Below are 15,333 nucleotides of genomic sequence, written 5' to 3'. Positions count from 1 at the left end.
TAGCCATGCGGGGACCGCGGGGGCCTTGGCCAGAGTCCCCTTCCCAACCCTGAGGCTCGTCCTCTCCGCGGTGTCCAGAGGGACCCCGACTGCAGAGGCTGAGGCCCTGGAGTGTCCGGCCCCTTCCCAGCAGGGGACCTGCGGTGGTCTTCACCGCACCCCTGCATGCAGAATCTTCAGCCTTACCTGCCTTCGGCACCAAGAGCAGGACCCAGAGGGCCCAGGGCAGAGCCCAGTGCCCGGTGCCCATGCTGGGGCCGGCGTGTGGGTACAGGGAGTGCGGCTCGGCGCTCGCCAGCCTGGGGGCCTTGGGGCTTATGTAGCAGGAAGTCTTGGCCCAGAGCCCAGCTGGCACTTGGGGCGCTGCCCTCTCCCCCCACTTGCCACGTATGTTTGCTCTCAGGAGGAAGGACCAGCGCTGAACCCCACCCCGCCTGCCCCATCGGGGAGGGGTCAGCCAGCCCCAAGGCGGCTGCTGGGCTGAAGGTGGTCATGGGAGGGGCCAGGGGACCCTGCTTCCCGAGGGAAGCACCCTCCCCTCCAGGACCATCATGCAGCCTGGCAGTGGGGCTCGGAGGTGACAGGGATGCCTGCAGGGGCCCCTCACCCCCAGTAGCCCCAGGTAGGAGCTATGGCATCCCAGCTGCCGGCCGGAGTGGGGTCGGCGGCACCAGTGCAACCCCCAACCAGGTTTCGCCCCCAGTCTCACATGGCTGCCCAGCCCCACGTCCATGGGTCCCTGTGCTGGACCAGTGGTCCAGCCAGAGTTGCCAGTGGTCACCCAGGCCTCCCACATGCTAGGGAGCCACCGAAGGCCCACGCTCCTGTGCCTGGGGTCACGCAGCCCCATGCCCCACTGCTCCCAGTCCCTGTCCCTGCTCCATGCCTGAGCCTGGGGTCCTTACTGATGGCACGGGTGAGTCCCCTGCTGACCGCCCAGTGGAGTCCCCATTGACCATGCGGGTGGGGTCCCCTGCTGACCGCCCAGTGGGGTCCCTATTGTCCATGCAGGTGGGGTCCCTTGCTGACCACCCGGTGGGGTCCCTACTGACCATGTGGGTGGGGTCCCCTGCTAACTGCCCAGTGGGGTCCCCACTGTCCCCACGGGTGGGCTCCCCTGCTGACCACCTGGTGAGGTCCCCATTGTCCATGCGGGTGGGGTCCCTTGCTGACCACCCGGTGGGGTCCCTACTGACCATGTGGGTGGGGTCCCCTGCTGACTGCCCAGTGGGGTCCCCACTGTCCACACGGGTGGGCTCCCCTGCTGACCACCCAGTGGGGTCCCTACTGACCATGTGGGTGGGGTCCCCTGCTGACCGCCCAGAGGGGTCCCCACTGTCCACACGGGTGGGGTCCCCTGCTGACTGCCCAGTGGGGTCCCTAGTGACCATGCGGGTGGGGTCCCCTGCTGACTGCCCAGTGGGGTCCCCACTGTCCATGCGGGTGGGGTCCCCTGCTGACTGCCCAGTGGGGTCCCTACTGACCATGTGGGTGGGGTCCCCTGCTGACTGCCCAGTGGGGTCCCTACTGACCATGAGGGTGGGGTCCCCTGCTGACTGCCCAGTGGAGTCTCCACTGTCCATGCGGGTGGGGTCCCCTGCTGATTGTCAGTCCACACTGACCATGCGGGTGGGGTCCCGGGCTGACCGCCCAGTGGGGCCCCTAACTGGCTGTTGTGGTGCTTGTCTGCTGAGAAAGTGCAGGCTGGGTGTGGTGTACAGCTAAGGGGCTCAGGGGCTCAGGTGAAGGGTTTGGGGTTCAGGTAAGGAGTTCGGAGGCCAGCTGAGGGGCCTGGGGGCTCAAGTAAGGGGCTCAGTGCGGGGCTCTGCTCGGCCAGGACACAGGTACAGCGGTGTCTCCCTGGCAGGGGGTACGGGGCACCCACCTGGGCCCCGCAGTGCTCTGGCTGCCCCACCCCCGGCACAGTGGGGGAGCGGGAGCAGCTGGGGTCCCGGCGGGGCTGGCCGGGTGCAGGATTGAGACATCCCGGATGCGGCGGCCAAAGGAGCTGTGCCTGTTTGCGCTGCCCGTTTACATCTTCACACTTGAGGGAGCTGAGAACAGATGCTGCAGGAAGGCCCGGCCCTGCCGGGAAGGGGCCAAGCCAGCGGCCTCCTGCGGCTCCCGGGACAGTGCCAGGAACTGTCCTGGGCGAGCCAGGAGCAAGCCAGGCCGGGCCTTGGGCAGGAGGGGCAGAGGCCACGGGACGGGACCCCACGTCACAGCCTTTGCTCACTGAGATTCCGAAGCTGCTGCTCGTGCCCTCCCCCGCCCCCCCCCCCGCAGGGCACTGGGGAGCATGGGGCCGGTCCTCGGGCCCACTGACATGGTGTGTCTCTCCCTGCGCCCACGTGGGTCCTTGGGGGTCCCGTGTCTCCCCTGTCCCCCCGTGCGTGCCTTTGATGCTGACTGCAACAGCCCCCTGTGTGGGTCTTCTCTTGCTGCAGGAGCTCTGGGCGTCACCCCAAGAGATCACTGTGACATGCTCGGGCTCCTTGTTTGCGCCTCCCTGCAGCCCTCACTTCCAGACCTTCAACCTAACTGAGCTCATTTTCACATGCAGCTTAGGGTTGGGGGCCAAATCCCTCTTTGGAGACAGATGCCCCATTTCCATAGCCCCCTTTGTGGTTGGTTCCTTCCCCCGACCAGCCTGAAGCCCAGCTGCTCCTAGAGTCTCCCTCCGTCCCCCAGCCCTCCTGTTATCCCTCTTTCTCCCTCTTTCTGTCTTCCTCTCCCCTCTAACTCCTCCTTCTCTCCTTCCCTTCCTCTCTCCTCTCTCCCTTCCTCCCTCTCCCTCCCTGCCTCTCTCTCCCTCCCCCTTTCCCTTCACTCTCTCTCTCCCACTCCTTCTCTCTCTCACTCTCTCTCCTCCCTCCCTCCCCCTCTCTCACCACCCCCATTTGGTTCTTTATGCCTCGTTTTAGCAATGTAGCTAAATTGTATGACATGTTGAAATCAGGAACTGTGATGTCTCCAGTTTTGTCCTATTCCAAGACACTCTTGCTCTTCGGTTCCTACGATTCTGTATGGATCTTAGAGAGAAGCCCTGCAGAGCGACCCCGGGATTGTGGCAGGAGCAGGAGCTACCGTAGTTCTGACTTCCCTGGGAAATCGGGCATCTGAGCGTGGGGTCCTTAGGTCCATGCGGACGGGGCTCTTGAGTGACCATCAGTGGTGCTTGTCATCCTCATCTTTCCGCCCTGGTTAGGGGTATTGTTGAGTATTTTGTGTGTGGGCTACTCCTGGGAGTGACGGGGGCACGTCTGGGGGAACACGTGCAGGGGTGGAGCCAGAGGCCCCCTGTGTGCACTCTCAGCCCCTTAGGTGCTCTCCCCGCCCTCTACCTGGAGAGCTTACTCTTTGGGCTGCTATTGCCAGTAAAATGGTTTTCTTGTTTTTTGAGCTTTTTTTTTCCGGCTTTTTGGGTCACACCCGGCTATGCACAGGGGTCACTCCTGGCTCTGCACTCAGGAATTACTCCTGGCGGTGCTCAGGGGACCATATGGGATTCTGGGAATCGAACCCGGGTCGGCCGCATGCAAGACAAACACCCTACCCACTGTACTATCGCACCAGCCCTCGGCTTTTGAGCTTTTTGTTGCTCGTGTAAGGCAGTTTTGCGAAGTTCACTCATTAGCCCTGTCTTTGTCTCTTTGGGCTGTTCTTTGCAAAGAGCTTATCAGCGCTAGCTTATCTCCCCGGCTCTGGGGGGCGGGGTCCCAGACCACAGTGCCAGCCTGCTCGGATTCCACTGAGGCTGCCTGGGCGTCTCTGATTAGCAGGCGCTCTCTCCAGGGCTGTGAGCCCTGGGCAAGCACAGTCTCGGGCTAGGGCCTCAGCGTCTGAACTGGGGACAGGACAGGGGGATGCAGACCCAAGCAAACTTGAACCATTGTTTGGAGTGGAATCTTCAGTTCTCGAGAGCATGTCACCTGCGTCTGGGAAGGAGAGATCTTCCCTTCTGTTCCTAGTGGCGACTTGAGAAAATCACAAGAGAATCTTCAAGTTTGGAGAATTACCTTCTGCGTCACTGCATGGATGCTCGGGACCTTTCTGTGATGAGATGACGGTGGCATTGCATGCTGTTTGTGCGTGTTGAACCACCTTCGCATTCCAGGCATGAACCCTGTTTGCCTTGTGTACAGCCCTTTTCATCTACTCTGAGCCAGTCTGCTGGCACCTGATGTGGAATTTTTCACTAATATTCACCATAAAGCAGTTTTCTTTTCTTGTATTTCTTTGATTTCTTTCCGACTCTCATCAGGGAAATGATGGTCTCATGAGATGAATTAGTGGATGCTCCCTCCTTATCAATTTTTGCGGAGTTTAAGGGATATTGGCATTAATTTTTCTTTAAACTGTTTGGTACAATTCAGGGGCGAGAGACATAGTACAGTAGGTAGGGCACTTGTTTCACACGCATCTGACCTGGGTCAATCCCTGGCATCCCATACAGTTCCCTGAGCCCCATCCGGAGTGATCCCTGAGCCAGGAGTAAACCCTGAGCACAGCCAGGTGTGCCCCCGCAAAAACAGGAGACAAAACAGCCAGAGACACACAAACAAATCTAGGAACTGAGCAACTCTCAGCAGGAATGTCTCTGGAGTTTGCAGTAGGCCACCTTCTCCGGGCCACCCCAGACGGGAGCAGGTGCCTTCCCTCCACCTGTTCCCCGGGAATCCTGGTGGCCGCCATCTTCCAGAACCCATTGGAAAACCCAGGCACGGGCCAGCAGTGATGACACATGCCAGGCCTCAAGGGATAGCGGAAGAGCTGGTCCTTCTCCTCTCCTGCCCCAACGGGACCCTGAGGTGACGCCCACAAATGGTCCCTGGCTCCTTATTAAGCTCCTTAATGGCCATGATCCCAGAGACACACAAACGAATCTCTGAACCAAGCGGCTCTTGGTAAAAATTTCTCTAGACCCTAATTATTAAAATTTCAGAATTCTAAGACTGTGCGGCCACTCCTGCGGCCGCATGACATCATATGCTACTCATAACCAGCAAAACAAAACAAACTGTCTAACTGTTGCCTTGTCAGCAGGTCTGGGTGTTGGGGGAAAATTCCAAATAATAGTGCTGGGACCGGTGTCAAAATATTGAATGTAATCAAAATAGAGCTGGAGCAATAGCACGGCGGGTAAGGCATTCGCCTTGCATGTGGCTGACCCAGGTCCGATTCCTCTGCCCCTCTCGGAGAGACTGGCAAGCTACCGAGAGTATCTTGACCGAACTGCAGAGCCTGGCAAGCTACCCGTGGTGTATTGGATATGCCAAAAACAGTAACAAGTCTCACAATGGAGACGTTACTGGTGCCCACTCAAGCAAATCGATGAGCAACAGGATGACAATGGTAACAATGAATCAAAATAGAGAGAGTAATGTGGAAATAATCTGCCACACAGGCAGGGTAGGGGTGAGATTGGGGGTATGCCGGGGTTTTTGGTGGTGGAGAATGTGCATTGGTGAAGGGATAGGTGATTGAGCACTGTATGACCAAGACTCAAACATGAAAGCTTTGTAATTGTTCTCACGGTGATTCAATAAATAAGAAAAAACAAAAACAAAAAACAAAACTGAAACAAAACAAATCTTTGGTAAAATTCATCAGTAAAGCTCTTTTGCGCTGGACTTCTTTGGGTGGGTTTCAGTTACCAGTGAATCTGGTTACCAGTGAGCTGCAGTTCTAATTATCTTCCTTACCGCTTTCTGAATCCATTTCATTAGATGACGTGTGTCTGTGGCTTAGTCCGTTTCCTCCAGGCGATTGAGTCTGAAGGCATCACTTGCTCACATTTCTCCTATAACCATTTGCACATGTGAAGTTAGTTGGAAAGTATCTATTTCTTTCTTTCTTTCTTTTTTTTTTTTTGCTTTTTGGGTCACACCCGGCGATGCACAGGGGTTACTCCTGGCTCTGCACTCAGGAATTACCCCTGGAAGTGCTCAGGGGACCATATGGGATGCTGGGAATTGAACCCGGGTCGGTCGCGTGCAAGGCAAACGCCCTACCCGCTGTGCTATCACTCCAGCCCCGGAAAGTCTCTATTTCTGATTTTAGTACTTTATTTTCTTCTCTTCTTACCCCATCTACTTAAAATTTGGTCAGTTTTACTGCATTTTTCAGAGAAGGAGCTTTTGGCTTTCTCTGGATTTTTTTTTTTCTGTTTTCTGTATCTCTGCTCTGACCTTCCCTCCTTGCTTCTGCAGACTTTAGGGTTACTTTCATTTTTCTTGTTGCGTAAGGTGTCTGTCGTCTGTTGTCAGACCACTGGCCTGGGAGGTCTCTTCTCTCTGATTGCCTGTCCTTCTGGCCGCAATTTCCCTCTGTGCACTTGTGCTTAACTCACCCATTTTGGGATAAGGTATTGGAAAGCCCAGAGTCTGTGTTAAGCCTCGTGGAGAGTGGCGTTCGGCTGAGGGCCACGAGCCGACACGCAGGCTCTCCAGGCCGCTGTGGCGGAGGCCTGGCTTCAGCACACCCCTCAGCGTGGCGGAGCGACGCGGCCATTCCCGCTGAAGCAGGCCGCAGGGTGCAGGTGCCACAGTGCCCTTACCCAGGGGCCGCGGCGAGGCTCAGGTCTGAGCATCACTGAGGAGCCCTGGTTTCCCGCCGCGTGGGGGGCTTCCCTGCCTTCTCCCTGGGTTCGCCGGCTCCTGAAGGGAGTGTGGTTTGCGTCTCGCATCCTTGTGCGCCTCAGAATCCCGTCTGCGATGGAGCTGAAGCGTCACTCCTTTCTGACAGAAGGTACTTTGCTTCGGTGTGATTTCTTAACACTTGTTGAAATTATTTTGAAGCATAAAGGCATGGCTTATTCTGGAGAATGTCTTATATCCCCCTTCCTGGGGGGGGAGTGTGTGTGTCCTACAAGGAATTGGTGGTTTGGGGCCTGTCCAAGCCTCCATTTCCTTGTCGATTGTCTGCTACTCTACCTATTATTGAGAATGTGATACCAAAGCCTCCAGTTGAGGCTGGAGGGATAACACAGCGGGTAGCGCACTTAATTGCACACGACCAACCTGAGCTCAATCCCCAGTGTCCCTTATGGTCCCCTGAGTCCGCCAGAAGTAGACTAAGAATCAGCCTGAGCACTGCTGGGTATGGCCCCACACCGAAACAAACAAACTTTTAAAAATACTATCTCCAACTACCTTCTTCTCTCAGTTTTTTCCACATTATCTTTATGAATTTGTGGGCTATGTTGTTTGGTGCATTTATATTCACAATTTTTCTATTTTCTCCTTGACTTGGTGGTCTTATGGGGAATCACTTTGATGGCTTTGTTAACTTTTACCTCTTGAAACCTGTTTTTATCTGACATTAATCCTATATGCCTGTACTGTCTCTCTCTAGCCTTTTACTCGCCAGCTCTGTGTCTTTCGTTCTGCTGCGAGGTCCTTGCAGTGGTCTGCGGGGGCTGTGGTCTTGCTGTGGTCTACGGGGGCTGTGGTCTTGTGTCAGCCCTGCCTTTCGGCCCCAGAGGCTGTGTCCATCTGGGGTAAGTGCGGGCAGGGCGGGCTGCCTCTGCCTGTCTCTGCTGCTTCCTGAAGCCTCACTCCTGGGCACCTTCTCCTCCACGACTGCCGCTTGCCTTCAGCTGAGCTGCAGACACAGGCTCCACTTGTCTGAAGCTCCTGTACATTTGTTCTTGCTATAACCAATCACATCTTTTCCGCCTCTGTGCCCAACGACAGATAAATGACCATTTTATGATTTGTAGTTATAACCCTTTGTTGAGTCCTCTCCACTGGCCCCCTCTTGCCTGACAGGAGACTCCGATGCCTCTGTCCAGCTGCTGTCCACTGCCTGCTGCCCCCATCTCTGCACTGAGAGCTGCAATAGCCAGCTCTGTCGGCTTTTACTGAGATGCAAAAGGCTTAAATTTCCCCTCAATTTTAAAGGATGATTTTGACAGACGCAGAATTCTTGCTTGATTGTTTTTTGTTTGGGGGGCCACACCTGACTGCTCAAGGGTTACTCCTGGCTCTGTGCTCGGGGATCTCTATTGGTGGTGCTCAGGGGGCCATTTTGGGGTGCTGGGGATCAAGTGTGGGTCGGCCGTGTACAAGACGAGCGCCCTCCCCACTGTGCTATCTCTCCAGCCCAGATTGTCTTCTTCCTTTCAGCACTCCGAGTAAGTCATCTGCTGTCTTTCTGGTTTCTAAGATTTTCTTTCTGTTTGTTTTTCTTTTATTTTGGGAACTTTTTTTTGAACTATTTTTTTCTTTTTGGGTCACATCCAGCGATGCTCAGGGGTTACTCCTGCTTCATGCACTCAGGAATTACTCCTGGCGGTGCTCAGGGGACCATATGGGATGCTGGGAATAAAACCCGGGAATTTTGGGAACTTTTTGGTGGTACTCAGGGCTTACTTAAATTTTAATTTTGGTGGTCCTCAGGGCTTACTCCTGACTCTGCATTCAGGAATTACTCCTGGCAAGCTTGAGGGGCCATATGGGGTGCCGGGGATCAGACCTGGTCAGCCGAGTGCACGAGGCAAACGCCCTCCCCGCCGCGCTGTCTCTCTGGCACCAGGCTTCTAAAATTTCTGAGGAGCCTGAGGATGTCTTGTGTGTGGTGAATTTCTTCTCTCTGAGCGACATGGGCTTCTTTCCTTGCCTCTGTCTTATAAGATATGCCATTATATTGATTATAAGGTCATTCGGTATCGATTCCTTTTAGCCTATCCTCATTGGACTTGGGCCGCGGGGATGTTTCCAGCCGCTATTCCTTCCGAAGAGGAAGTCCTCTCCTCCCTCTGCCCAGATTCTTGTCCTGTGTGGCCACAGCAGGGTCTCTGGGCTCCCTTCGCTCTTCTCCTGCCCCCCCAAAGCTCAGGCGGCTTCTCATCCTGTCTTTAAGTTGACAAAGTCTTTCTTGCATCACCTGAAATCTGCTCTTGAATCTCTCTTTGTTCTTTACATTATACTTTTCAGCCCCGGAATTAATTTTTTTTAAAGTATTTTTGTCTTTGTTCACACTTAGTTTTGTCCATGTATAATTTTCCAGACTTCCTTTGATTCTTTGTTTGTATCTGTCTTTAGCTCTTTGAGATAACTGTCTAGTTTAGAGTCTTTGTCTAGTAACAGTGATATCTGGGTTTCCTCAGGGTAGTTTTGGCTAATTAACTGTGTTCCCTTGAGTGGGTCATATTTTCCTGTTTCTCTGTAAGCTTTTTTGATTGGAAGTTGCATATTTTGAAGCTGCAACCACCAGACTTTGTAATGTCCCTGTCAAGGTAGCAGGGGGGAGGAGTGGTGGAAGGATAGGGAAGGGGACTTTGGGGGAGGGAAGTTGATAGTGGTGGTGGGATTGGTGTTGAGATATTATAGGCCTAAAAGTCAACTATAAATAACTGTGCAAATCACGGTTCCTACAGTAAATAATAAATTATAAAAATTTTTAAAATTGTGTATTTTAACTAAATACAGTGACTCTGGAAATTACTTTTCCTGTCTCCAATGGTTTATTCCTCCTCCCCTCCTCCTTTGTTCCTCCCTCTCTCTATTCCTTCTCTATTCCTTCCTTTCTCTTTTTTTATTTCTGTCCTTCCTTCTTCCTTCCTTCTTCCTTCCTTTCTCCTTTCCTTTCTTTCTTTCTTTCTTTCTTTCTTTCTTTCTTTCTTTCTTTCTTTCTTTCTTTCTTTCTTTCTCCTTCTTTCTTTCTTTCTCTTTCTTTCTTTCTTTCTTTCTTTCTTTCTTTCTTTCTTTCTTTCTTTCTTTCTTTCTTTCTTTCTTTCTTTCTTTCTTTCTTATTTCTTTTGCACATTTCTTCTTTCTTTTTCCCTCTCTGCCTCTTTCTTTCTTCCTTTCTTCCTTCCTGAAAGATGCAGTGGTCTGTTTTTTATTTTTCTTTTTGGGTCACACCTTGCGAAGCTCAGGGGTTACTCCTGGCTCTGCACTCAGGAATTACCCCTGGCAGTGCTCAGGGGACCATATGGGATGCTGGGAATTGACAGAGTGGTCTCTGCTGTTCCAGGAGCTCTGATGCCTGGACTCCCGTGAGGTCCACCTGCATATGTGTGCAAGTCTGAGAAACAGAGGGCGAGGGACAGTGTCCTGCAAGGGCACCAAGCCATGGGGCAACCCCAGAGCTGCCACGTGGCCTCTGGAGCATCCGGGCCCGAGAGCAGTGTCTGGACTCTGCACAGCACGGCCAGGTCTGGTGGCAGTGCTGCGGTTCAGAGGGCGAGGCTGTCCTGGCTGGCCTAGCCAAGAGTGACCCTGACCCACTTCCAGGAGACGCCCCCAGTTTCAGGGACAGGGAGCACATCTCGGCCCCGTGTATCAGAATAGGCACGTAGCTCTGGAAGGGGCGGAGCCAGCATCTGTGCAGGGCAAAGGGTGAGGCCTATGCCCATACATGGGTGCTCACACCTATCCCGCCTGCCCACCTGCCCACCTGCCCATTTGTGTCACCTGGGAGGGTGCAGGGAGCCCAAGCGTTGCTGGAAATCACTCCAAACAAGGATTCCCCTGTCTGCTGGCTGGGGATGTGGACACGGAGTGTGGGAAGACGTGGCGGGTGGGGCAGTGGGTCCCTCCTAGGCAACAGACAAAGCCAGACTGAGGCAGGTTGCCCCTCCTCTGTGCCTACCCTGCTGAGGTGGGCAAGGAACAGCCCCCTCCAGGGCACCCTCTGGGCCGCCCCACGGTGCAGGGTGGGTGGAGGGTAAGCGCAGAGGCCAGTGGCAGCTTCGGCGGTATTTGCTCAGGATTAGAGGCTCAGGAGAGCAAATAGCAGGGTGGGCCACGTCCTGGTCCCCTGAGATCACCGGGTGTCAGCACAAACACCCGTGCTGGCCCTGTGCCCTGCATGCCCTGGCCCGGGGGCCGGACCCACAGTGATCCGTGACCCTTTGGGCGACACCCTCTGGTCCTGCCCACACCCCCAGCGTGTCGGCCAGGGTGGAGGACTGTCTGTGGGTCCCACCCGGGCACTTTCCCTGCGCCCTACCAGGGCCCCCGCGTACCCCACACCCTGGTAAGTGGGCACAGGGTGACTGGGGTCGTGAACTTTGAAGGCGGCCATGCTCACAGGGCCAAGGGCAGGGAGAGAGTTCCGGGGCTGCCAGTAGCTGCCTGTGCGCATCCTGCCTGCCCCGAGCGGGTCTGAGCTCACTGAGCAGCCTCAGAGCATGGAGGGGGCAGAGGACACAGAGAGATGCTCAAGCCGGCCATGGGAAGGGCACCCCTGCTTCACTGGGAGTAGGGGTAGGGGCTGCCACCGAGGGCCGGAGGCCAGGAGGCATGCAGGTGACCAAGAGGGCATTCAGGTGTAGAAGGGTGCAGGTATAGGGGGGTGCAGGTGTAGGAGGGTTACAGGTGTAGGTGTAGGTGAGGGTGCAGGTGTAGGTGGGGTACAGGTATAGGTGGGGTGCAGGTGTAGGTGGGGTACAGGTATAGGTGGGGTACAGGTATAGGTGGGGTGCAGGTGTAGGTGGGGGTGCAGGTGCAGGTGTAGGAGGGGTGCAGGTATAAGTGGGGGTGCAGGTGTAGGTGGGGGTGCAGGTGCAGGTGTAGGAGGGGTGCAGGTGTAGGAGCGGTACAGGTGTAGGAGGGGTGCAGGTGTAGGAGGGGTACAGGTATAGGTGGGGGTACAGATGCCAGTGTAGGAGGGGTGCAGGTATAAGTGGGGGTACAGGTGTAGGTGGGGGTGCAGGTGTAGGAGCAGTGCAGGTGTAGGTGGGGGTGCAGATGTAGGTGGGGGTGCAGGTGTAGGAGGGGTTCAGGTGTAGGAGGGGTGCAGGTGTAGGTGAGGGTGCAGGTATAGGTAGGGGGCAGGTGTAGGTGGGGGTGCAGGTATAGGTAGGGGCAGGTATAGGTAGGGGGCAGGTGTAGGGGGCAGGTGTAGGGGGTGCAGGTATAGGTAGGGGGCAGGTGTAGGAGGGGTGCAGGTGTAGGTGGGGTGCAGGTGTAGGTGAGGGTGCAGGTATAGGTAGGGGGCAGGTGTAGGTGAGGGTGCAGGTATAGGTGGGGTGCAGGTATAGGTAGGGGGCAGGTGTAGGGGGGTGCAGGTATAGGAAGGGGTGCAGGTGTAGGTGGGGGTACAGGTATAGGTAGGGGCAGGTATAGGTAGGGGGCAGGTGTAGGGGGCAGGTGTAGGGGGTGCAGGTATAGGTAGGGGGCAGGTGTAGGAGGGGTGCAGGTGTAGGTGGGGTGCAGGTGTAGGAGGGGTGCAGATATAGGTGGGGTGAAGGTATAGGTAGGGGGCAGGTGTAGGAGGGGTGCAGGTGTAGGTGGGGTGCAGGTGTAGGAGGGGTGCAGATATAGGTGGGGTGAAGGTATAGGTAGGGGGCAGGTGTAGGGGGTGCAGGTATAGGAAGAGGTGCAGGTGTAGGAGGGGTGCTGGTATAGGAAGGGGTGCAGGTGTAGGAAGGGGTGCAGGTGTAGGTGAGGGTGCAGGTATAGGTAGGGGGCAGGTGCAGGAGGGGTGCAGGTGTAGGGGGTGCGGGTGGTCTGGTGCAAGCAGTCCAGGTCTTGACGTGGCTGCATGGGGCTAAGGGGGAGGAGACACACCCCACCCCTGCTTCCCCAAAGGTGTGGGCAGAGGTTTGGAGCCGGGGGCCGGGCCTGCTGTGTCTCTGGGCATCTGTCCTTGTGGCCATGGGCATTGCTTCCCGGCCAGCCTGGTCCCAGAAGGGACTCGGCTGCTGTTCATCCCCTGGCCGGTGGTGAGCCAGGACCAGGTCTGGCAGGTCACTGGCCACTCAGTCCCTGCTCCCCAGCTCAGCCACCTCCCTGCCTCAGTGTGAGCAGCTGCGCTCACTCTGGAACCTTCTCCCAGGGCTGCTGCTGGGGTCCCCAGGGACATAGTTCTATCTGTGTGGTGCCAGGTGCAGGACACGTCCCCCATCAGGCAGAGGGCCTTCCCCCTCTAGTGCTGCCCCAGCGACCTGATGTTTGGGGCTGGCACTGTCCACTGTCCTCTGCCCAGAACCTGCTGAGCCTCACTGCCATGACACCTCGGCCCTGCGTGCCTGCATGGCTCCGGGTGCCTTGGATGCCTGAGGGGTGTGGGATGGGGAGGGGCAGCAGGGAGCAGGGCTGGGCTTGCGGCGCGGGGGCTGAGGGGGACCCCCTGTCCCAGGGTCGCTCCCCGTGCAGGCTGGCGTCAGGCCGAGAGCAGCAGGCGGTGCCCGGGGGCTTCTCTCTTCTTCCCGGGTCCCTGCCCTGAGGGTGTGGTGGGGGAGGCCTGGGGCGGAGGTCAGGAGGCTCAGTCCCAGATCCCCGTGTCCCTGTCACTCTATCTTGGAGCCCGGGGGCCCCTTGCTGGCCCCTCAAACCTGGACTGGATCTTGGTGCCCAGTGGTCCGGTGACCGCGACCAGACTGAAAGGGAAGCCCTGGCCTGACTCTGAGGGGACGTGACACCCTGGCCAGCGCCTGCCGGCCCCATGGAGCCACCCTCCAAGCAGGTGGCACAGTGGCCTCCGTGGCCACACCCACCGGCACGGAGCTTTCGTAACTGGGCCAGGGGCTGCGGGAAGGACCTACTCCGGTTACTTCCTGCTGCGCCCCGGTTCCGGGCAGGGGCCCCTCTCCCTGGGGGGTGGGGATTAGCTAGGAAGAGGTGGCTGGCTGGACACACGATCCTCTAGGGGGGCCATGCTCCCGCCAGGGTGTGCCCACGCGCGGGGTCAGACGGTCACAGAGCTTAGGGCCAGAACTTCCTGCTGCCCGTGCTCTGCTGGCCTCAGTGGGGCGGGAGCGCAGGGAGAGCAGCACTGCTTGGGTGGTGACCCTCAGCGGCACAGGGACGCCAGCCTCCCGACCACGGGCCCCAGTAGACACAGGCACCAGCAGCTGCCCTCCCTGGGCCTCAGTTTCCCTGAGATGTGGGCTTCCCTCCCTGCCGCCACCCAGAGACCCTCCCCACACGGCTTGGCTTCCCGGGGCCCTCGGAGGGACAGGCAGGGGAGGGGGCGTCACCCCAGGCAGGTCTCGTTCTGGGGGGGCTGAGGGCTCACACATGTATACACACACATACACACACAGATACATGCATACATACATGCAGACACATGTACACATGCACATACATGCACAGGTGTGTAGACGCATGCACACATATATGCCCACGTGTGCACACTGCGGTCAGAGGTGTCCAGTGGCATGGCAGATGGCAGGTCCCCCTCTTCCTGTCTCAGACACCCCTCGTGTCAGGCGTGTCACCTCCCCCACAGACCCTCTGACCAGTCCCGGGACTGGACTGAGGACCGGCTGAAAGACCACACAGAGCCACAAATGCAAATGCTCCCAGTGTATTGGTCAGGCCAGGGGCCCAGGTGGGGCCAAACACAACACCAGCCAAGCCCCACGTCTGAGTGGCGGCCTGCACGGGGCACTCCAGGGTATCTGTCCCAATGGCCAGAGAACTGGGCACACAGCTGGCCACTCCACTCCTGGGCTGAGCTGGGCCTGGAGCTGAGGCTGAAGGGAAGGAAGGGGCGGCATGTGCGCGTGCGCGCGTGTGTTTGTGTGTGTGTGTGCGCGCGTGGCGGGGGGCCCTACTGGTGAGGCGCGACGCCCCGGGGCCCCGTCCGCCAGCGCCCGGCTGGCTGACCCGGCGCCTCCCTCGGCTCCTCTTCCCGCTCCTCGGCCCACTCCAGCTCCTGGGACTGGTCCCCAGGGCGGTGGCAGCGCAGGCCCACGCAGCCGCACTCCTCCACGTGGTCATAGCTGAACATCTGGTTGGAGCCGTCGGTGCAGTGCAGAGTCACATTCCTCTGCGAGACCCGCAGCTCCTGGCAGCATCTGCACTTATGCGTCAGTGCTCCAGCCTCCAGGGAGTACCTGTGGGCGGGTCTGCTCAGTGCCCCGCCCACAGCCCCGCCCACAGCCGCCCGGCGCCCCGCCCACTGCCTGCCAGCGTGGGACAGCCACGACCTCACGCCCCAGAGGGACACGCAGTAGCGACCACCCCCAAGCAGACCCCAAGAGCACCCTTGGGCCTTTCCCCTCCAGGTCCGAGCCCCGGGCAGCGCACGCACATGGAAGCCGTGTCTCCGCAGTTGCCATGGCAGTAGGTCAGGGTCACGGGCTCAGCCGAGCTGCAGCTTCGCTGCCGGATGACCTGCGTCCTGTGGTGCACGGCGCACGTGGACTCTGGCGGCACCGGGGCGGGCGAGGTCAGGGCTGGCTGGCGGGCCTGCCCTGCCTCCCCCCAGGCACACCCACTTACCGGGCTGGGGTGGGGGTGAGGGTGAGGGGGCTGGGCAGCTGAGACAGCAGCCATCCTCACTCAGCCACGCCTGCTCCTGTGTGGGCAGAGCAGGGCCATCAGGGCCAGTGCTGGGGAGACTCGAACCCTATCCACTAGGGGGTCACTG

General features: G+C 57.7%; 2 protein-coding genes across 2 annotated transcripts in view; both read right to left on the bottom strand.

Moving 5' to 3' along the window:
- MUC5B (mucin 5B, oligomeric mucus/gel-forming) overlaps nucleotides 1-11,034 on the bottom strand; it is a 38,180-nt gene extending 27,146 nt beyond the window's left edge. Inside the window, exons 1-2 of the mRNA XM_055143846.1 lie at nucleotides 10,976-11,034; nucleotides 10,236-10,330 (exon numbers count right to left, since the gene is read on the bottom strand). Of these exons, the coding sequence (XP_054999821.1) occupies nucleotides 10,236-10,330; nucleotides 10,976-11,034 (154 nt within the window). The remainder of the gene's footprint in view (nucleotides 1-10,235; nucleotides 10,331-10,975) is intronic.
- A 136-nt stretch (nucleotides 11,035-11,170) lies between these two features.
- MUC5AC (mucin 5AC, oligomeric mucus/gel-forming) overlaps nucleotides 11,171-15,333 on the bottom strand; it is a 32,183-nt gene continuing 28,020 nt past the window's right edge. Inside the window, exons 48-52 of the mRNA XM_055143845.1 lie at nucleotides 15,186-15,261; nucleotides 14,995-15,109; nucleotides 14,568-14,797; nucleotides 13,289-13,358; nucleotides 11,171-12,461 (exon numbers count right to left, since the gene is read on the bottom strand). Of these exons, the coding sequence (XP_054999820.1) occupies nucleotides 11,171-12,461; nucleotides 13,289-13,358; nucleotides 14,568-14,797; nucleotides 14,995-15,109; nucleotides 15,186-15,261 (1,782 nt within the window). The remainder of the gene's footprint in view (nucleotides 12,462-13,288; nucleotides 13,359-14,567; nucleotides 14,798-14,994; nucleotides 15,110-15,185; nucleotides 15,262-15,333) is intronic.

The sequence above is a fragment of the Sorex araneus genome, chromosome 6 (assembly GCF_027595985.1).
Source record: "Sorex araneus isolate mSorAra2 chromosome 6, mSorAra2.pri, whole genome shotgun sequence".
In the NCBI taxonomy this organism is placed as follows: domain Eukaryota; kingdom Metazoa; phylum Chordata; class Mammalia; order Eulipotyphla; family Soricidae; genus Sorex; species Sorex araneus.
The sequence above is the reverse complement of the archived record's forward strand: the minus strand, read 5'-3'. Positions and strand labels throughout refer to the sequence as shown.